Source organism: Phyllopteryx taeniolatus, chromosome 17 (genome assembly GCF_024500385.1).
Source record: "Phyllopteryx taeniolatus isolate TA_2022b chromosome 17, UOR_Ptae_1.2, whole genome shotgun sequence".
Taxonomy (NCBI): Eukaryota; Metazoa; Chordata; class Actinopteri; order Syngnathiformes; family Syngnathidae; genus Phyllopteryx; species Phyllopteryx taeniolatus.
In genome coordinates this window covers 18641141-18662689 of record NC_084518.1, presented here as the reverse complement: position 1 = coordinate 18662689, position 21549 = coordinate 18641141, and the positions used below count along the sequence as shown (strand labels likewise).

The window sequence follows — 21549 nt, the reverse complement described above, 5'->3', positions numbered from 1 at the left end:
CGCAAGTATTTTATTTGTCCGCTCGAGGTCGCCATCCACACGCACAACACGAGCACATGCCAGTTGGGCATGCCCTGCTTGAATGACGTGAGCACTAACTACTTTTGCTCAAGTGAATCTCCTCAATTCACTTCAACGTAGGTCCTTGGCACCAACACACCACAAGATGTTGACAAATCCCTACTTTTGTCAACAAGAGATTCCTCAACTCACTTCAACATAGCTCCTTGGCACCAAGACGGCAGCAAAGCACTACTTTTGTTTTAAGTGAATCTCCTCATTTCACTGCAGTTGTGCTTTGGGATCATACATGTTTTATTTTTACAGTTTAAGATATGACAATAGGCAATTGTACGTATTTTATTTGTTGAATTATTTAGTTGCGTTTGCGCACGCAGACGTGGGACGGCTGCCCGCTGCGGACGTGGCGCGGCTCGGTGGAGGTGGACGCCGCCCAGGAGGCTTTGCTCCACCGGCTCCTCGGGGAGCAGCGGCTGTGGGATCGCGGCGTGCAGCAGGCCGCCGTCATCCAGACCTTGCCCGAGCACGCCCACGTCTACCGTTACCTCCTCCGGGGCCGCGACGCCGGCCTGGCCTCCTGCCTGCCCCGGGAGCACCTGCTGCTCAGGTAAAAAAAAAATATATATATATATATATATATATATATATATAACAATTTAAAAATGACTCGAAAAGTGAAAGTCTGATTTAAAGTCTGTGGGAATTTTTTGTATTTGATTTTTTTCCGCGTGAATGAGGCCGATGAATATTTAATCCAGCCTGGAGTCAGATGAGATTTGACAGCGTGTGTGTGTTTGCCTTTGTCATCAGCTCGGGTTTTTTTTGGTCAGAGCGCAAGCGAACTCTGCGTTACCTCTGAGTCAGACACTTTTTTTGAAGAAAAAAAATAACATTCTACATTTGAACGGCAGAATCACAAGGAAATCGTCAGAATGGGAAGCAAACGTCCAAACTGGATTTACAGTACGCATGAATCATTGAGGCAGACGGATTTCAAACAGAACAGAAAAGGATTTTACTTCAACACAAGTGAAAGAAGATCATTTCGGATAATGGCAATCGGGAATAAAGTTAATTTTCTGTCAAAAGGCGAAACACGGACTCAATTCCCTGGATCCCTTTTCTCTTGCCAAAATGCATTTTCTGTGAAAATGAGCAGAACAAAAATGGCAACACAGTTTTATATTACTGATGACAATGTATATATATTTGTAAATAAGACATTTAAATATTGATAAACTTTCATGTCATAATAATCATAAATAATTCAACAGAATAAATGTTTTTTTTGGTTTGTTTTTTAATCTACTTTATTAATTTTTAAAATATTGCACCAAATCTCCTTTTAGGACGTGGCAGTCGGACGCGTCCGTCGGCCCGCTGTACGTGTCGTCCGTGTCCACGCAGCACCCCGAGGTGCCACCGGAGGGCGTCAGAGTGCAGACGCACACTTGCCTCTACCTGCTGGAGCCCACGGCGGCGAGGAAGACCCGCCTGACGCACTTGTGTCGAATTGACACCAGGTACGCACTTTAGAGCCCTTTTTTTTCTCGCTCGTCACGTAAAAGTACTTCTGCACACAACGGCCAACTCCAGTTCTTAGTTTTAGGCTAAAAAGACAAGAAATTTACATTAAAAACAAATTTGGAGTCTTAGGCCTTACTAGCAGACCTGGGATCTCTTTTCTCTCGCCGAAGTGATGTAAAGTTCACAGTAGCAACGTGGAAGCCAAGTTTTATGCTTAAATGACAAGACTTCTACTATAAAAAAAAAAAAAACGCCAGATTTTGATGATACAGGCTTGTTGGAAAATCTGTTTTCCCGTTTCTCTCACCGAAATGACAAAGTTGGTCTGCGCACAGTAGGAAGCTACTCCAGGTTCTTGTTTTAAGCTTAAAGACTTGTTCACACACACACACACACACACAAAGTCAGCTTCAGAGCCTAAGGCCTTGCTTGCAGACCTGGGATCCCTTTTCTTTCACTGAAGTGACCTAAAGCTATCTTACGCGCAGCAAATCAAGCTAGTAGTGTTAGGTGTAAAAGCCAAGACTCCTATCAAAAAGAATCACAGACCAGGCACAAATAAATATTCAGATTTAGAGCCTAAGGGCTTGTTGGCACACCTGGGATCCCTTTTCTCTCGCCAACGTTCACCGTCACACGAACACCTCCAGCTAGTAGTTTGAAACTCTGCATCAAACTGACTTGACTTGCACAGGGTTGGAAAGGAAACTCATGAGCTGAAGCGTTTCATGTGTGATGCTCTAGGGGGCGCTCTCTGGCGTGGCACCGCAAAGTCAGCGGACATCGCATGGTCGCCGCTCTGCTGGCCATCAAAGCGTCCTTCCGAGGCCACCACAAAGAGACCAGTATATGAGGACGCTTGTCGGCCAATTGGAGGGAGCGGTTTTTCAAAAAGGTCTTCACACCCCCCCAAAACTGCACAACGTATTCAAAAGACACACGGGGGCCTGTCACGAGCTTCCTGACATTATTTGCGATGGGAGTTTTCCCTTCCCCCCGATGAGGCTGAAATTCACAAGAAAAACGACAAAAGGAGAGACGACAATTGTGCGGTCGTGGCGGAACGCAAACGCAGGAAGTCGGGACGAGGACGAGAGCGGGAAGTCAACGGGGCAGGACCCGGATCGAACAACAGCGACATCTACCTCTCCACTTCCAGCTGAGATTTATGGGGAGAAATTTGTCCCAAAATTATTTACACAAACATATCCACGATTTACACATGGTTTTCAAATCCCAAAATATATCTGCATTTTCCCGCTAGCTCTCAATCAGCTATTTTATAGTCTATATCACTGGTGTCAAACAGGTGGCCCGGGGGCCAGATCCGGCCCACCACGTCATTTAATGTGGCCCGCGAGAGTGTGTATCGACTTTGTGTTTCTTGCTAAAATACAAAAATTGCAAATTGGCTTCACTTTTACAAATACTGAGATATTGCAAGCATTTTTTGTTACCAACCCCCCTTTTAAAATAAAATTGATTCATACTGAAGTTGAACAAAACAGTTTTTACTGGCTTCTGATTCAAAAAGTAATTATCCATTAATTTGCATACATGTAATAATATGAGGCAATCATATGGGTTTGCAGCCATAACGGCCCTCCGAGTGGAACCATAACTGCGAAGAATGAATTTTGACACCCCTGGTCTATATGCGCTCAATGGAGACAGCAATACTGCCGCCTTTGATGCTGAGCACTTGTGAATAGCTTCAAAACTGCGTGACCTTTGCCTAAAAAATAACCACAAACACACCAACAATTCACTAGCACATACAACATTGAAAAAAAAAATGTAAATCACATATATTTGTGGATCTAAAAAAACGTGTAAATAATTTTGAGACACATCTCTCCCCAAAGAAAATTGACACTGACCCAACGAGTCGTCCGCCTGTCGGCGCTCCTCGTGGGATGCGGCTCGAGAAGTGCGCCAGAAAATGAATCGAACCTTATTTAATGTAACTGAAAGTGATATTTAAGATTTGGAGTGTGTAATGGTGTAAGTGATCAGAGCCAAGCGTCTGATTAAAGTTTTATTTCTCTCTGAGAACCTGCGTCTTGTCTTTTTAAAAGGGAAAATGCAGCAAAATTGAAGGAGGAAACCACAACAGAATTCAATGAGAAAACAGTATTTAAAGGGAAAAAAACACTTAAAAACAACAAACAACCTATTTAAAGGGGAAAACAAGCAATTCAAAAGAGAAAACGAGTTTAATAAAGATGTCAGTCACACGGCGCATCAAAACAAGTCACCTCTGTTGTCAGACTTGCGACACCCACTCTTGCTCATTGCATACATTTCCATATATCTCAATTTCATCCGAGATGAGACGTTTTAATCTCTCCACGCCAGAGACGACAAGTCGGGGGAAATAAATCATTAGAAAAATAAAAAGACTTTTCATGGCGAAGGACAAGCGTGGCTGTGTAGAAACACTTTTGATGACTAATATGGGGAAGAACAAGAGCACAGAAAAAAAAAAAAAAGAAAGAAAGAAGGCGGGCTGATTTGAAGCTCACTGGAATTTTCTTTATATTTTGTCATGTGGAGCACAGCACAGGTTGAAGTGACACAGTGGACTACTGCAAAAAACCAAAAAATATATTCTAACCCAACTCGTTGAAGGCCTGGCGCATTCATCACCAGCATTCGACGCACATGCTCCATTTTGTACTTTTTAGTCCCTCGGTTAGGATTTGGCCACAAATAACCTCGTCGTAGAATGCGTCATGACCAAAATGTCACGCTATGCTAACACTTACGTTCTGCGGCTATGCTAACGTGACAGCATATAGTCCCTGACTCCATTAACATTTAATAGCCCATCTATGTATGCTAGTATACGTAGTATATGTATAATTTGTATTTACAAAAAACTACATAAATAAAAAATACATATGTCTACATTTGTATGTTAGCATTATTTGCAGTTTAGCACATAACATGAAAAAAAAATGCTATGCTAACATTAACATGTTAGCATCTAGAAGCAAGTGTAACTTTCCAATGTTTCATTTAACAACTTTCCATTAAAGTCAAACTATGAATGCTATGCTGTCCGCAGGTTACCACAGAAGTGTAATTTTTTATTGACGTACATATTCCTGACACGAAGTCTAATATTAGCACATTAGCATTTAGCACCAGGAAAGTGTAGCTTCCCAATGTCTACAACAACCTTCGTTTAAAATCAAGCTACTTAAGCTATGCCAGTGATGTTCAAAAGTGTGCCACGACGAGTACCACTACAAAAGAATCACTGAATTAAATGTTCATCATGTCACAGTGACTTCAACTTTTTTTTTCCAATCCAGTACACTACATTTCTTAAGTACAGTTCAGTTATATTTAACTTGTACGTGAAATAGTTTCACATAATTTTGAACTGCTTATTTTCAAACATTTATGAAGGTGCAATTACATTTAACGTCTATGTAAAAATAGATTTAGCGGTGGGGGGAATACCGTGAACAAACGGTTACCTCGAACAACAAAGGGGTAGTTTCTGCCCGCAAAATTTGCAAATAGATGATTCTGCAAATGCACGGGCCTTTACTGTAATGCTTTTTAATATTACAATGCTAATGGTAACGCATTCATATTTTTTAAGATTACAGTCCACCCATTGCTGCTAATGCTCAAGTACATACGTAATTTAAGTACTGCAGTAGTTTTTGAACAGAGCCAAAGGTAATGTGCCCATTGAGACTGATCTCTGACCAAAACCCAGTGTTGAAGAAGGGGAAGAAGAAAAATTATCGATTACTGGCCAGCAGAGTGTTCCATATCAGCTTTTTAATTAAAAAAATAATAATATGAACATGATGATAAGGTGAGTTCATGATCATATCGGGTGGCGGTAATGGAAAAGTACAGCCGACGCCATCACATCCTCTGCACGGGGTTGATGCCGAGGATGTCGAAGCCTTTGGCCATGACGGCTGCTGTGGCTTCGCAGAGCAACATTCGCCACATATTCACTTTCACCACCTCACCTGCAATTAAAGAAGATTTTTATTTTATTTTATTTTTTTTTTTTTTTAAATGGGGCATCTTTGAGGCCCCCCAAACATGAGAGGCTCCTTCGCACCAGGCCCGAATATAAGAATCCCGCGGGGGGTTTGCAAGTATATTGATTAGCCCTGCGGTGCTAATAGGGAATTAGCATAATTAAACAGCTTTAAGCCCTAAGTGCTAACACTCCAGCAAAGATGACGCAACATTTACTGCCAAGTTTCCTTGAAACCAGAAGATTAGTCGTGTTAGTCTGCATGTGAGCGTCTGTGCGTGAGTTGTGGCCTACAGCAGCGCCATGCGAGTGTTCTCATTTACTATTTGTGCATTTGATTTTTTTGTCCCTGTTGTATGGAAAGCCGTTTGAGCATTTATTCCATACCCTTGGTAACTAGCTGAAGGTCCAAGTACTAGTATGCTCTTTGTCCTCACTAGTAAGACAATTCAGCGCACTAGTAGAATGACTGTCTCACTAGTAATGTTTCTTCCTAGTATTTGTCCCGCTTTGGTCCTACTAGTCGAACCATAAGTTGAAAAATATATAAAATAAAAGCTCAAACGGCTTTCCATATGCTACTAGTATATGCTATTAATGCATGCAACTACATGCAACTAGTAGGACATTTCTGGACAATGGTAGAATAACTAATAATACTAGTAGGACAACTCCATGTTACTAGTGAGGCAAAACTGGGCACGAGTTGACAACTGCCTACTACTAGTGACAAAATTCTACAAGTTAACATATAGCACTTCACGAGTACCACTAGTAGCGCACATGTCAACTAGTGCTCAATTTTGCCTCACTAGTAACATGGAGTTTTCCTACTAGTGTGCAGAAATGTCATGCGGTAGTGAAAAAACTGAAGGTTACGAGTAAGAGACAGTTGTTCTACTAGTGCACCCTAGTCATTCTACCAGTGGGCTGAATTGTCCTACGAGCACGGATAAAGAGTGCACTATTACAAGGACTTCAAGCTGGATATCAAGGATATTGAATAAAAGGGCAAACTGCTTTCCATATGCTAGTAGTATGGAATTACACACTACCAGTGTGTGACTACATGCAACTAGTAGTACATTTCTGCACACTAGTAGGACAACTGTGGTGTGCTAGTCAGACGACTACAAATTACTACTGAGGCTAAACTGTGCGCAGTATAGTTATAAGACTAGTATACCAAAGTTGTCCTACTAGTGTGTGGAAATGTCATACAGTCGTTGCAAAAGTTTCCGAGTAAGACAGCAGTTGCACGAGTGCGCCGTTGCGGTCGCTTGTTACCCGTGTGTCGGTCCTTCTCCACGCAGTAGCAGCTGTCGTAGAACTCTGTGAAGGTGGTCGCCAGCTCGTAGAGGTAATCGCACAGCGTGTGCAGCAGCAGGTCGTCCAGAATCTTCTGCAGGATCTCGGGGAAGCGTAAGATGCACTTGCCCAGCTTCCACTCCTTGTCGTGCTCCAGGAGGACCTCGGTGGTCTCGGCCGCCTTCCTCAAGGACGCCTTGTCCACGTTGGCCAGACGGGCGATGGAGCTGAGGGTGCGAGAGGGAACGCGGGCGGTCCGGCGGGCGGCTGCGATGGGGGCGGACGTACGCCGGGGCGCTTACCGGATGCGGGTGAAGGCGTAGAGGAGATACGCCGCCGTGTTGCCGCGGTCGTCCAGCATCTTGTCGAAGGAGAAGACGTAGTCGTTGATGCGGTTGTGCGACAGGTCGGCGTATTTGATGCAGCCGAACGCCACAGAGCGCTGGGCCTTCGTCAGCTCCTCCGGCGTCAAAACCTGCGACGAAAGGCAAATGCCGGTTGTTTGAGAGTATGAAGCGCTGTGAACATTATCTGAACTGTCCTCCGAACACTTACTAAACAAGCAGAAAGGGGCAGGAAAGAACTAAAGAAGCTGAAAGACTGATGAGCTAACTTTGCCCGGCTGGGGAACCTCACTCCATTCCATTAACCCTTCTCACACAGCTTGGATTTTTCTGCCTGTTTTCTCACACTCGTAACGCTCTGAACACACCAACATTGTTAGGAAGCAGATGAATTGATGCGCTAACTTCACCAGCCAGGGGAACCTCACTCCGTTCACTGTTATTATATTTTTTCCCCCAGCCCAGGTTTTTCCGCCTGTTTTCTAAGTAGGCCCACACTTGTAGCAAAACCTCTGAAGACACTTTTGTTTTTTTTAAGAACATTTCACAAATTCATGTGCTAACTGCGCCAGCCTCGGGAACCTCACTCTATTCACACCTTTTACAGCGTTTGGATTTGTCGACCTCTTTCTGCCTCCAACGCTCTGCAGACACTGACGTTGTTAGGAAGCAGACGAACTGATGGCGCTTACTTTACCCTCCTAGTGAACCACACTCCATTCAAAGCTTTTACACAGCCTAGATTTTACAGCTTTTTCCCTTGGCTCTGGAAGGAGCCTTTCACACCTTGTCACGCTCTTTCTCCTTAAGTTTGTCCATGGATCGCTTCAGTCCCTCGTCCAGCAGGTCCATCAACCTCACAGTGTCCCCAGAGCGAGTCTTAAACTTCTTCCTGGGAGGGGACGCGCACACAAATGCAGGTTAGCCATCAAAACGAACCTCCTCGCTCAGCTTAGCCACAACTGTCCTGTCTGGATGCTTGATTGGAGCAGGACAGCTATCACGACCAGTTATTCACATCACCTTTTAATTTTTGGCACATGAACAGTGTGTACTGTTAGCATGCTGGAACCGAATTCTCCATCCACTCTACAGAGAACAGTTCTCTCTTACTTGTCTTCTCCCAGCACCACTCCAAATCCGGCGTGCTCTATCCTGGTCACCTGGGGGTCGTACCATCCGATCATCTTGGCGGCGGCGAACACCAGCTGGAAGTGTGTACCCTGAAATAATAACTTTTTTTAAAAAACATGGATCTTTTTTCTTTTGTAAATTTGTATCATTGCTTGGTGATCCCACCTGCCCGCTGTCCGTCACATAGATGATGAGGTCAGCCTTTTCGTCAAAAATGCGCTGGCGCACGGCGGCCAGGTCCGACGTGTCGTACGTGTAGCCGCCGTCCGACTTGACGACGGTGAGCGGGATGGACTGACCCGGGGCGAAGACGATCTTGCGGCCCTCGTCCAGCTCCGTCAGGCCTGGTGGCATTGAGAGGCGGAAATATTCAGAAGACTGGGAGAGACAAGTGAGAAAAAATAAGTCCAGAAATGAATGCGGAAACATTGCTCCCTAGTGGCCAACTTGCACCACTGCAAACAGCACAGAGTTTTTTTTCTTTTGTTATTTTACTTCAAGTGCCTGAAAACTCACCAGTGATATGGATGGAATATTGAGTTTAGGGGAGCCCCCTGGAAAGCAGACCCCAAGACTTTGACCAACTGTGCCCAATTAAAAACCCGCTTCTCACCTTTCTCGTCAAACTCCTTCACCACCTGCATCATCATGTCCTGGTAGAAGGACTCCCCCCGCTCGATGATGTTCACGTCCAGGCAGTCGTAAACCTTCTGGAACTCTGAAAGGCACCGCCAACGTTAGCGGCGTCCACCCTGGACTGATGGCCAGCAGACAGACAAATGCCCGTTCGCGCTCGCATTCAAACCACATTGAGAGTCTTCAATTCATTTTGGAATTAATATTAATAAGCGCAGTTTTCCGTGTGTAATGGGGGATCACTGACTACGCGAACATTCGTGACAGGACTAACTTGTAAGTTGGGGCACTTGGAAGTCAAGGTCCCACTGTGACCGATCGCTTATTCTGACCTTCCGTGGTTAAGACGATAAGAATTAAAGCGTCACCTTTCCTGGAGACGTCACAGATGAGCTTCCAAGCTTTGATGAAGTCGGGTTCTTTACTCTGCAACCGGACCACGCACTGATACGCTCGCTTCTTGAAGTCCTCGTCCTCGTCGAAACGCTTCTTGGACTCCTGGAGGAGAAGATGGCCGATTATTCGGGTCTGGCTGAGATTTTTATTTATTTTGTATTTATTTTTTTTAATGGAAGACCAACTTTGTAGAAGGCCTGCAGGTCTCCGATGGGGGGCGACACTGTCAGGTAGTTCGGGAATTTATCCTGCAGGTGTGCGATGAGCATGCCGAACTGTGTGCCCCAGTCGCCGACGTGGTTCAGCCTGAGGAGAAGCCAACAAACATCATCAGGAAATCGCTTATATTGAATATGCTAATTCCAGTAACTGCAATACTAACACAGAGGAACCTGCAAAGTCCATGTTCTCGTTCCAGAGTAAAAGTACCCCACTTACCGGGATAGAATCCAAATTGTAACGGGATTTCCGGATTGGACTTTTGAGGTTCTTCTGCATTATATGTAAAAACCACGGTACCACTTGCACCCACCTGAGCACGTCGTAGCCCAAGAACTCAAACAGTCGAGACATGCTCTCGCCGATGATGGTGGAGCGCAGGTGGCCCACGTGCATCTCCTTGGCGATGTTGGGCGACGAAAAGTCCACCACCACCTAAACAACACACACACAGGGTAGGATTTAAAGGTGGCGGAGGTACTGGTGGTGGTGGTGGGTTGGAGGGTGTAGCTACCCTCTTCCTGGAGGCGAGCGGAGGCGGCTGCACGCCGTTGACCAGAAGGTTGCTCAAGAGCCTGGACACAAACGATCGCTTCAGGTGGATGTTGATGAAGCCTGGACAAGCAAGCGAGAGGTTACATTTTCCGTTCGTGTCAACGGGAGTCTGACGAATGTTTGGAATGCAGTTGGAAAAAAATGAAACGAAAAGAAAATGCGCGTGAGCCGCTCGGGATGACTTTCATACCTGGTCCTGCGATTTCCGTCTTCTGGAAGAGTTCGTTTTCCGGAATGTTCTGAATGATCTTCTCGGCGATGTCCCTCGGGTTGACTTTCATGCCTTTTGCCTTCAACATCTGCCAACGGAGAGAAACTCAAATTCAAGTCACGTATGCTAAACTAACACTAGTTGCTGAAAGTGTTCTAAAAGGCTAATGATTCCCCGCTACCTGTGCCATGGCCATGGCGCTGTTGCACTGGTAGTCTCCAAACTTGGCCTGCTGGTTGGGCGTGACGGAGAGCGGCGGGCTGTCCAGCTCGGGGCAGGAGGCTCGGATGGCCTGGCCGAAAATGTCCTGCAGCCGCTGGTTGATGTTCATCATGGCGGTCCCGCAGTGGGGAGCGTCCTCCTGCAGACTCTACGGACACGTGCAGCGACAGCCTCGTTAATGTTCGATTATTTTGATTTTTTTATTAATCAACTAAGGGATTTTCTTTCTTATTGTATTTTTTTAATGCGCACGTCTTTGTAGTTTCGCTACTCAGCTGTAATGATTGTCAACTGCATTTTAATTTAATACAAACCTACAACATGTATTAAATATTATTAATTTAATAGAATAACTACAGATTTGACTAATATGCATTAAATGTAATAAATTTATATTTGATACACGTATTTTATTATTACATTTTCTTATCGTTTTGTTTAGTAAATGTTTATGAAAACATTACATATTACCCATCCATCCATTTTCTGAGCCGCTTCTCCTCACTAGGGTCGCGGGCGTGCTGGAGCCTATCCCAGCTGTCATCGGGCAGGAGGCGGGGTACACCCTGAACTGGTTGCCAGCCAATCGTAGGGCACATAGAAACTAACAACCATTCGCACTCACAGTCATGCCTACGGGCAATTTAGAGTCTCCAATTAATGCATGTTTTTTGGGATGTGGGAGGAAACCGGAGTGCCCGGAGAAAACCCACGCAGGCACGGGGAGAACATGCAAACTCCACACAGGCGGGGACGGGGATTGAACCCCGCACCTCAGAACTGTGAGGCTGACGCTCTAACCAGTCGGCCACCGTGCCGCCATTACATATTACATTTAACTAATTTAATTTTATACAAAACATTTTAATTCAATCTTTATTTTATTTCATAAAAGCACATTTAGTTTTAAATGAACTTATTGGCATTTATGTACAGTGGTCCCTGAGTAGTTGCGATTCACTGTTTTTTTAACCTAGCCTCCATTATTTTCTAAAAATAAAAAAGTATTACTTTGGCGCCATCTTGTGGCATCTTGATGTCAGGGAACTAAGGTGAAGTGAGTTGAGGACGCATGCCAGCATCTTGTGGCATCAATAGGCAATTATAAACCTTTTTGGGGTGTATCAATTACTTCCGGACTTTCGCTATTTGCAGCAAGGGACTGCAAAACAATATACAAAATTATTAGACATTGTATTAATAACTGCCAACAATTTTTTCTTTTCAAATGGATACACATTTGTAACTTATGTAACTTTGATTGAAACAAAATATAATTTTTTTTTCTACTTTTGTAAATAAATTATATTAAATGAATACACCGATTTAACAATTTTTCCATTTTATGTAACAAACAGTTTTGAAAAACTACAAACATTTTGTTTAATTTGTCAAATATCATTTATAAATTGATGTGACTGACTAAATACTTGATACTGAATGCATTTTAAACAATAAAAAATATCTAACATCTTTTGGGAGTTTTCCAAGCGTCCCCTCACCCTCTTGAGGATGTTGAGGCGATACTGCAGCCTGCTGTTCTCCTCTCGCAGGTCATCCAGACGACAAGATGGATTCAACCTCTGCGGATTCTTCAGAACCTCAAGTTCAGCGGAGAGACTTTGGATCTCGCACTCCTGGAACAAAACATTGCAATCACGTAATCACGGCATGGGAACCATAAATGAACTGTTTATTAAGGCGTCGCCAGGAAGTTACACGATCATAAAGGACATTTTAATCCGTTTTATTGAGGCGAAGAACAAATCAAAGTGTATCAGATTGAAAACAAAAGTCAAATTGTGTCAGTGACAAGCAATTAAAATAGCACAGAGGTGACGTATTTGGCAATAAAAACGCCTTCAAATGGAAATGTTGACACAGCCATACAGTACTGTATACATGAAGTAAATAACAGTTTGTATTTCATAGTTTTGACTGCTAGATGGCACTAAATTCATTTGAAATCAAGACAGAGCTCAACAAGACTTCGTTCAAATAAAGTGTCATTTAAGAAGGCCCGCGACAGTAGCCACAGTTACACCACTTACAGAGGAACACTTAATATTAATGTGTATAATATAGCTGTGTGGACAATTCGGCGGAGGAATTTGATGCCAAGTACAAAGTTTAAGCTTAGAAATAAATGAGAAATTTGGTGAGCGTGCCGTTACAAATTGCGACGCGGCGGGATGAAGCGACTGCCAAACCAACCGCAATATACTTATTTTCTCATTAAATCAAGAAACTCTTTACTAAAATATGAACGCCGAATTTGAGAGGTGCAAAATCATATCCCATATGTTGACTCGCATGCCTAATAACATATTCCTTATAGGATTTTAGAAAGCAATATGTTTGTTTCGGTCAAATCTGCTTCGAGCTACCTGGCTGTCATTCATGGACACGTTGAGCCGGTATGAGCTTTGACTTGGCTACCTCCGTCCCAGCGGGGGCTCACCTGCTTCTGCAGCCGCGTCGTGTACTCGGTCACACGGTCTCCGTCCATTCCGAACCACCCTGGATGTGGAGGAACTCAGCGAGTACGTGGAACCAGAGAGTACAGTTTAGCCGCGTGGCTGATGAAAGAGTTGACAACTTTTTCAGCTTCACTTCCGGGAAGGTGAGGGCAAACGTCTTGTTTGTTCCAAGATCCAAGGCGCTTAATTGATTTGTCGCCACCTGCTGCATAGGCGTAGAATTGCACACTTGCGGGTCAAAACATCCATCCATCCATTTTCCGGAATCAATTTAAAAAATGTCATTAAAAAAATAATACATCTAATAATAAAGAGTAAATATAGTCAATATATCAATTTAAATTCAAAGCACATTGCTCAGGTAAAAATACAGCTGAAATCATTGTTAAGCCAATATAGAAAAGTGTCAATATATTTAAAAACAAAAAACAAAACAAAAAACAACTATAATTTATGATGCATGGCACGTGGGATAAAAAAATTAAACATCGCTGAAATAAAATGTAAATGCAATACATATAAACATATATTTCCTTATATATACTAAAGTTATAATCATTATTAATAGTATATATCATTTATAAGATTACATTTTGTAATCATTTATAATAATATAAAATACATTAAATACATTAAATACATTTTAATTTCAAGTCTATGCAAAAATCTTCAGCTGAAAGGTAAACTTCATAATATAAAAGTATAAATACAAAGCTTACGTCAAATATATTTTCAAACCAGGCACATATTCTAAATACATAGAAAATGTGTGTAAAAAAAATACTTAAAATGTTATATTAAAACGAATAGTTCCGTTGATTGAAAAAAATAACAACCAGACCACAAAACAAAAAGATAACATTTTATTTGTTGTGAAACTACAAAACATAGTGTGTATTTTTGTTATTGTTTTTTTTTTTTTTTTTTTGTGCTGGTGAAATATTTACAACTCTGGTACAGTGTCTTAGAATTTAATTCACAGCTTTTCGGGACTCGTGATGAAAAAAAAAAGGGGGGGGGGGGGGGGGAGGGAAACAGGGAAAGCACACCCAAATCACAAAAGTGCAATAAATACATGCTGGTTGTTTCCTCCTCACACGCACAAACACACTCACACACATACTCACCCTCATCATCTTAACGCAAACAGATTCAGTGAGGCGGAAAACTCTTTACTACGTAACAAAACAAAAATATTAACAGCATGTTTTTCTCTTAACATTCGTGTGTGGTAAAAACTACATTCCTTCATCCGCATGTATAACACATATACATTGAGTCGATGACGATGAGATTCTCTTGACAAACGATCAAAGTGTTCATATTGAGGAAAAAAAATAAAATAAAATAAACCTTCCAGCTTTTGGATTTTTCAAAACACTCAAAAATTCTCTCTCATCACTCGTGAGTTTGACAGAAGTCTTCACATCCCTGTCCAAATGCCAGGTTTCTGTTAAAAAAAATGTTTTTAAATAAGACCAAGATGAATCATTTCAAATCTTTTTCCACTAGTAACGTGACCTATTATCCTGTTCATCTCAATTGAAAGAATCTTTGAAGGGAAGTAAAAATAATAAAACTGAGATGATGTGATTGCACAAGTGTGCACACCCTCTTGTAACTGGGTGAGAGCTTGTGCACGGAAGGACCCAATCACGTTCAAACTCATGGGAGCCAGCACAAAACTGCCACTATTCAAAGTGCCTCTGATTAACCCCAAATAAATTACAGCCGGTCTCGTAGGCATTCCCTAGATTTTTTTTTTTTTTTAAACTTTCTCGCAGAAGCTTGAAGGTTTTGTGCTAACACTGACTGGTATTTGGAACTGTTCATAATTCCCTCCACCTTGTTTCAAGCCTTTGTTCCAACAGAAGAAATACGGCCCCAAAGCATGATGCCGCCACCACGCTGCACTGTAGGTGTTCTTTCAGTCATGAGCAGTGTTGTGTTTTAAAACGTTTTATCATGGTCCCATTTTTGAATACCACAAAAAAACCTGGCATTAGTACAGGCATGTGTAGCCTTTTTATCGTGGACATACGTATAGTGTATACAAAATTCAGGATATCAAGGGAGCGACTTGATGCGGGACAAAATGGATGAATGCATTTTCAGGGAAGTAGGGGAACCCTTGTGGGGGTTCACAAGGTTAGTGTTGATCCAAATTAGAATGGTTCCGGTTCTTAAAGATCAAGGTCATTTAAAAAAAAAAAAAAAAAAAAAAAAAAAAAAAAAAAAAAAAAAAAGTGAACTTCCTCTCTCTCAAATACACACAAGTTTATGAAAAAAAAACAAAAAACAAATGGACACATCTGGAATGACGTCGAACGCAACTGGAACCAATGCTAAGAAGATGCAATCTTTTTGTTTTGTTTTTTTTTTTATTAAAAAAAACCAAAAACAGTTGGAGTGCAGCCATGTTTGTAACCCTCAGTGAAATACAGCAGAACACCCCAAAATGCGAAATGGAATTTTAGTGAGACAGGAAAGGGTCTTGCTGCTCAGTACAATGTGAGCAATAGTTAATTGAAAATAAAGTATTTTCCCAAACGGATGCTAATGGACGCTAAATGAAAGAAACATTCCAGCAATACTTCTAAAGCACCACAAAGTGATAGCATTGCTTCACCAACACCTTCCTGTTCCCGCCCTGTCAAAGAGCAAGTGGTTTTACTTTATTATAGTTTAATGACAACCTTATTTTCCCAATTAAATGCTAGTTAAGTGTTTGCTACATTACGTTTTCATGGGTCGGGAGGGGAATCACAGTATTGGAGGTTCCACCATCTAATGTCCAGCAGCGGGAGACTGTCTTAGAGACACTTGGCTTTTACATTGTATTAATTATGAATAATAATTAGGGTTGCAAAATTCCAGGAAATTTCAAGTCGATATTTTTATTCATTTATTTTTGCTTTAAGTTGCAATCAAACGTGGAGTGAAGTGAAAGCAAAAGTGGAGCAATTAAGTCAGCTTATGACAAAACAAAATGTTTACATTCATATACTTGAATATGATACTTTTTGGATTCTCAATTCACAGTTAAATCGCAGCCGATTACCGCAAAGTTGGAATATTTCCACAACTCCCAATCTTATCTTCCAATCAAAATTTACCGCTAACTTTCCACAAATTTCCTAGCCCTTTGCAACCCTAAAAATTAATGAAGACGAGATTATTATTGGTTTTGTTTTTTTAAGCATGAAGAGAGTCCAGTTATGCACGCTAAAAAGAATAAATTCATCCAGTTACAACACGAGTTCAATCAAACAGCCAATCAGAATGAAGAGCAAGATGCTGGTGTGCTCCCATTGGCTGGTGCTTGCTGGTTTAAAAATACAATCGAGATGTTCACAGTCGTAAAAAAAAAAATTCTGTTTCAATTATCATTCCAGCGTGACAATTATTGTTTTTTTCCTCGTTACAACTTTTACAACAATTTGTTAAAGTGCAAACTAACTAATTTCCTACCTGAGTGAGAGAGCATGTTTGTTTTCGACTAAAAATGAAAAGAATGTAAAAAAAACAAAAACATGATTACAACCATCAGTGCTGTCGCTAGGATACAAAGAACTTGTTTTTTTCAAAGACTCTTAAGAATTAACATGTTGTGCATTGCTGATGTAGATGAAGGTTGTCAATATTGTGAGATAAATAATCGACTGTCAAGAAAGGGTCTCTGATGAATCGCTGCAATGCATGCTGGGACTTGTGGTTTTCTTAACATAAGGGTCGCTTTCCAGGTAAAGTGGATTTAAAGAGCTTTAAAACAAAATACATCTTTAAAAAAACATACTTTCTTCATATTGTTCTTATGATTCTAATAATTTTTTGTTGTTTCAGTACCGTTGTTGTTAGATTTTATATTTGTGCTGTCATTTGTGCTGGAATGATTTTAAAGACGTGTTAGTAACAGGAAAAAAAAAAAAAAGAAAAACTCAAGCAGTGTTGTCACTATATTTACAAAAGCTAACAATGCTGAGTGGTGACGGTAATGTTTGTTTTGCGTCTACGATACTGTAAAATTCTTCATATAACCGTTTTGACTTGACTTGTGCGAGGCGGCGCAGAGGAGGGGTCGAGATGATTTGAAATGCTTGGCTACACGTCGTCGGCCGGCAGGTCCGGAATGGTGGTCTTGGTTCGTGTGAAGAACGCCATCTTCTCTCTGGAAATGCACACCACACGAGACAAGGCAATAAGATGGCAGCAGGGGTGACAATTTGTACTTCAAAATAGGCAACTGGTTCCACTAAATGCGCAAGAAGGTGCACTCTGCTTGCTTTACCCGCTCGTCATGGACTATACTACAACCCCAAGTCCAATGAAGTTGGGACGTTGTGTTAAACATAAATAAAAACAGAATACAATGATTTGCAAATCATGTTCGACCTGTATTTAATTGAATGCACTACAAAGACAAGATATTTAATGTTCAAACTGATCAACTTGATTGTTTTTAGCAAATAATCATTAACTTCGAATTTTATGGCTGCAACACGTTCCAAAAAAGCTGGGACAGGTGGCAAAAAAGACTGAGAAAGTTGAGGAATGCTCATCAAACACATGTTTGGAACATCCCACAGGTGAACAGGCTAATTGGGAACAGGTAGGTGCCATGATTGGGTAGAAAAGGAGCTTCCCTGAATTGCTCAGTCATTCACAAGCAAAGATGGGGCGAGGTTCACCTCTTTGTGAACAAGTACGTGAGAAAATAGTCGAAAAGTTTAAGGAAGGACAATGTTCCTCAACGTACAATTGCAAGGAATTTAGGGATTTCATCATCTGCGGTCCATGATATCATCAAAAGGTTCAGAGAATCTGGAGAAATTACTGCATGTAAGCGGCAAGGCCGAAAACCAACATTGAATGCCCGTGACCTTCGATCCCTCAGGCGGCACTGCATCAAAAAACGACATCAATGTGTAAAGGATATCACCACATGGGCTCAGGAACACTTCAGAAAACCAATGTCAGTAAAAACAATTCAGCGCTACATCCGTAAGTGCAACTTGAAACTCTACTATGCAAAGCAAAAGCCATTTATCAACAACACCCAGAAACGCCGCCGGCTTCTCTGGGCCCGAGCTCATCTAAGATGGACTGATGCAAAGTGGAAAAGTGTTCTGTGGTCCGACGAGTCCACATTTCAAATTGTTTCAAATTGTTTTTGGAAGTTGTGGACATCGTGTCCACCGGACCAAAGAGGAAATGAACCTTCAGGACCGCTACACGTTTTGTTCTTTTAAATACTTGGGAATGGCAATGTTGTAATGACACTGCGGAAATTATATGTATCATAGTTATTATTATTGTTGAATCATATTATTATCATATTGTTATTATTTGATGTTACAATAATGTATGTCATAGACACAAGTGAGGCTACGTTTGACACAGCCTAAAAACCATCAAGTATGATTTGTCTTTCCTCCTCAAGACAGGAACCGGGCGTCCCTCAAAATAAGTCGGTTCCTCTGACCTGAAGGTCTGCACCTCGGGCACCTCCTTGCGGCTGCGTCCTCTGATCTTGTGGACGTCTTTCGCCGCCGCCCTCATCATCTTCTCCACCCGCTTCTCCTGCAGCTGCTCCTCGTGAGTCTGCGCCACACAACCGCAAGGTTAGCATGTCGGCCCGGAGCGTATGGCTAGCTGTTTGAGCATTTATTTCAGGTCGGTGTACAGAAACATTACACAATAGTGAACGCTCACCTGTTTCTCGGCGTGCTTGAGGAGGAGACGGAAGCGCTCGTCTTCTCTGACCCAGGCGGGCAGCTCGCGCCGGCCCTGTTGCCGCGCTGTCTCCAGCTGCGCCTGGAGTTCGCGCAGCACGTGCAGCTCCTGAGCCAGACGCGACTGGCGGGTGCGGGACACCTGCAGGTCCAGCTCCAGGTCCAGAGAGGTGCGCAGCAGGCCATCCAGACCTTTGACCTGCACGGGAGGCTGGAGGACACAAGTTTGTTTTTGAGAACTTCGTCAGGCTGTCATTGCAAATGAGAATCTGATATCAATTGCCTTACCTGGATAAATAAAGGTTAAATGATTAAATAGTAACATTAAGGATGTTCTCCATCCTCTTTTATAGGGCAAGGGACCATAATTGATCAAAAAAATGGCCATAGAAGTTGTAGAAGAAATTGTATTACAAATATACTGTATATTTGTGTTTCTTAAGAGAAAGAATCACTGAATTAAATGTTCTAACTGTGCATAATGTTACAGTGGTTTGAACGTTTTTTACATTTTGTACAGTACATTTGTTAAATTCAGCTATTTAACTTTTAAGTAAAAACAATTTTGAATTTGTTTTCAAATGTTTATTTAGGCACTATTTTTTATTTAACTTTTATGGGCAATACATTTTAATGGAATTATTATTTCGTTTTTTACATCTTACATTTAACCGCAGTGTTAATGTTGAAATGTTTGTTTTTGATTCAAATTGAGCCGGCTAAGCTACTGAATTTTTATGTTGGTGATACTCTGAGGACCAAATATTTTTTTCAGATGGTAATTGGTGTAAAAAGTTTGAGACCTACCATTGTATATAATTTCTATAAATATAAAGATAAAAATCTGGAAAAACGTTAAGTAAATGAAAAAATCTTGTAACACGCAATGATTGTTGTTTTTTTTTTGTTTTTCTTTTTGTTTTTTTAAATGTAACTGTATTAAGAAAAGTGCAATACAAATTTTATTTATTGTAATTTCTAAGAGTGACAACAAAGTAACATTTTTATGACATCATAAATATATTTTATTGAAATCTAATACACATAAAGGGGAGAAACAATTACTGCATCTCTATCAAACCTCAACCGATTACACTTTTTAATTGATGAATCAAATCGAATTGGGATTTGATCCAGATTTTTAGGATAATGTAAATACAACAATATAAATACCATTGAACATGTTCACACGCATATATTAATCATCGCTTTCAAATCTCATTCAAGTTGACATTTCTTGTGTTTACAAAATGATCTTACTGCATCTTGTTCTAATTTTGATCATCTTGCATGCAGTACTGCTTCACTTTTAAATAAAACCAAAATCAATTAGTACAAATTTTCAACAAATGCAAGTTTACCTTGTCATTCTAATGTATTAGTTATCAAATATACAATGAAAAACAATTTAATCAATTTTGGAATGTGTTAATTAAGTGACATCTTGGCAGTTCTACACTGAATCCGTTTTTTTGCCTGACTGATTCAACGGTGTATTAGCTTTCTAATCTGATGTCGCGCTTTGTACCTTCTTCATGCGCATGCTGCGTCTCTCCGAGGCGTTTCGCACAAACGGAGACTTCTTGGAGAGTGTGGAGCTGTCGCTGTCACTCCGGTTGATCTGCAAGCAGACAGATGAACGAGCTGCAGCCGAGCACTGGTCCTCGTCGCCGTCGCTGTTACGAGTTAGCTTACCCTGCAGATGTACTGGCTCTGTGGTCCCGGGGAGAAGGTCTTGGAGCGGATGATGGCGTTTCCCCGCATGAAGGCATGCTGCTGGGAGAGGTCGGCGCGCCGTTCCTTGGGCCGGACCACCGAGTGGTGACTGGATGAAGACAAGCCGTCCATGGTCGTCTCCTTGTTCACCTTAGCCAAGCACAAACGCGTTAAGAAGGGGGAGCAGAATTCTGCTCTCCGTACATGGACTTTTTGCTGAAAGGGTAGTCAAATCCAACAAGGCCTGAGGATTTAATAGTTTTTTTTTTTTTTTTACCTTTTCTTTAATGGGAGCTAGAGGGAGCACTTTGGTCTCCCTTTCCTCCTCCTTCTCCTCCTCTTCCTCTTCCTGCTGCTCCTCCTCTGCCTCCCATTGGCCGGAATTAGCGTAGAATAGGTCTCCTTCCTCTAAAGGCTCCGGAACCACAGCGCAGAGTTCTTCCTCGTCGTCAAACACCTCCAGCAGGCCGCCATGCCTGAAAGTGGAGTTAGATGTAAGAATTGAGGCAGGCAAGTAAACAAAAATAATAAAAAAAACAAGAATAAAAAATGACTGCTAATGGTGTCTAAAATGTAAATGTTAACTACTTAAAAGGAGACAGTTAATGCATTTTTCCCCGACAACTTTAAACAGTCTATGACATAATTGCTTATAGAGCAAGTGAGCAACTGTAAACCTGGGACCATATACTGCTGAGCCAATGGCGAGTATGGGTTTCGTTACCATGACGACCACAGGGCTGAGCCTGAGACTTGCAACTAGAGTGGCCTCTTCTTGTGGGAACAGAGCCGAGAGTTTGAGGGGTCAAAAGTGAGCTCCCATAAAGGCAATAAAAGCATTTTCACTCATGGAGGCAGCACTTCATCTACTACACGGTGTGTTTGTGGCACATGGAAACATCACCAAACACTAATTCGCTTTGTATACAAGTCATTAAAAAAGGACACTTTCCATAATATGTCCCCTTTAATGCATGTCGTAAAATGTTTTGGAAATTCAAGCAGCTTTATTTACGTTCGGGAACAGGCCCGG

At 41.7% G+C, this 21549-nt stretch overlaps 3 protein-coding genes across 5 annotated transcripts in view; 1 reads left to right on the top strand and 2 right to left on the bottom strand.

The window, feature by feature from the left end:
- The window catches only part of si:dkeyp-23e4.3 (rho GTPase-activating protein 7), a 45632-nt gene extending 42029 nt beyond the window's left edge, over positions 1–3603 (top strand). For 2 of the 3 annotated variants that reach the window (XM_061751426.1, XM_061751428.1), the window contains exons 15-17: positions 381–628; positions 1371–1544; positions 2293–3603. In XM_061751426.1, coding sequence (XP_061607410.1) covers positions 381–628; positions 1371–1544; positions 2293–2401 — 531 coding nt within the window. In that variant the 3' untranslated portion in view covers positions 2402–3603. The remainder of the gene's footprint in view (positions 1–380; positions 629–1370; positions 1545–2292) is intronic. The other variant, XM_061751427.1, reaches the window with a different exon arrangement.
- Positions 3604–5329: 1726 nt separating this feature from the next.
- On the bottom strand, positions 5330–13221 carry rars1 (arginyl-tRNA synthetase 1). Its single transcript, XM_061751429.1, has 15 exons — positions 13050–13221; positions 12091–12225; positions 10548–10736; positions 10346–10454; positions 10115–10215; positions 9914–10035; positions 9567–9687; positions 9354–9483; positions 8963–9067; positions 8515–8693; positions 8329–8438; positions 8002–8107; positions 7174–7346; positions 6851–7098; positions 5330–5549 (listed from the first exon to the last, which is right to left on the bottom strand). Exons 1-15 carry the CDS (start codon positions 13095–13097, stop codon positions 5440–5442), a joined length of 1986 nt encoding a protein of 661 aa, XP_061607413.1. The 5' UTR covers positions 13098–13221; the 3' UTR covers positions 5330–5439.
- Positions 13222–13916: 695 nt separating this feature from the next.
- Positions 13917–21549, bottom strand: part of wwc1 (WW and C2 domain containing 1) — a 32571-nt gene continuing 24938 nt past the window's right edge. The window contains exons 17-22 of the mRNA XM_061751201.1: positions 20794–20992; positions 20496–20666; positions 20329–20421; positions 18781–19011; positions 18551–18669; positions 13917–17236 (exon numbers count right to left, since the gene is read on the bottom strand). Coding sequence (XP_061607185.1) covers positions 17170–17236; positions 18551–18669; positions 18781–19011; positions 20329–20421; positions 20496–20666; positions 20794–20992 — 880 coding nt within the window. The 3' untranslated portion in view covers positions 13917–17169. The remainder of the gene's footprint in view (positions 17237–18550; positions 18670–18780; positions 19012–20328; positions 20422–20495; positions 20667–20793; positions 20993–21549) is intronic.

Bases quoted from the DNA above. Each gene is read 5' to 3' on its own strand.
- rars1 (XM_061751429.1), bottom strand. From the start codon at position 13,097: ATGGACGGAGACCGTGTGACCGAGTACACGACGCGGCTGCAGAAGCAG. The intron at 10,216-10,345 runs GTATGAAAGTCA...TTGCTTGTCCAG, and splicing joins GACGGAAATCGCAGGACCAG to GCTTCATCAACATCCACCTG. The intron at 10,036-10,114 runs GTAGCTACACCC...TGTGTTGTTTAG, and splicing joins CGCTCGCCTCCAGGAAGAGG to GTGGTGGTGGACTTTTCGTC.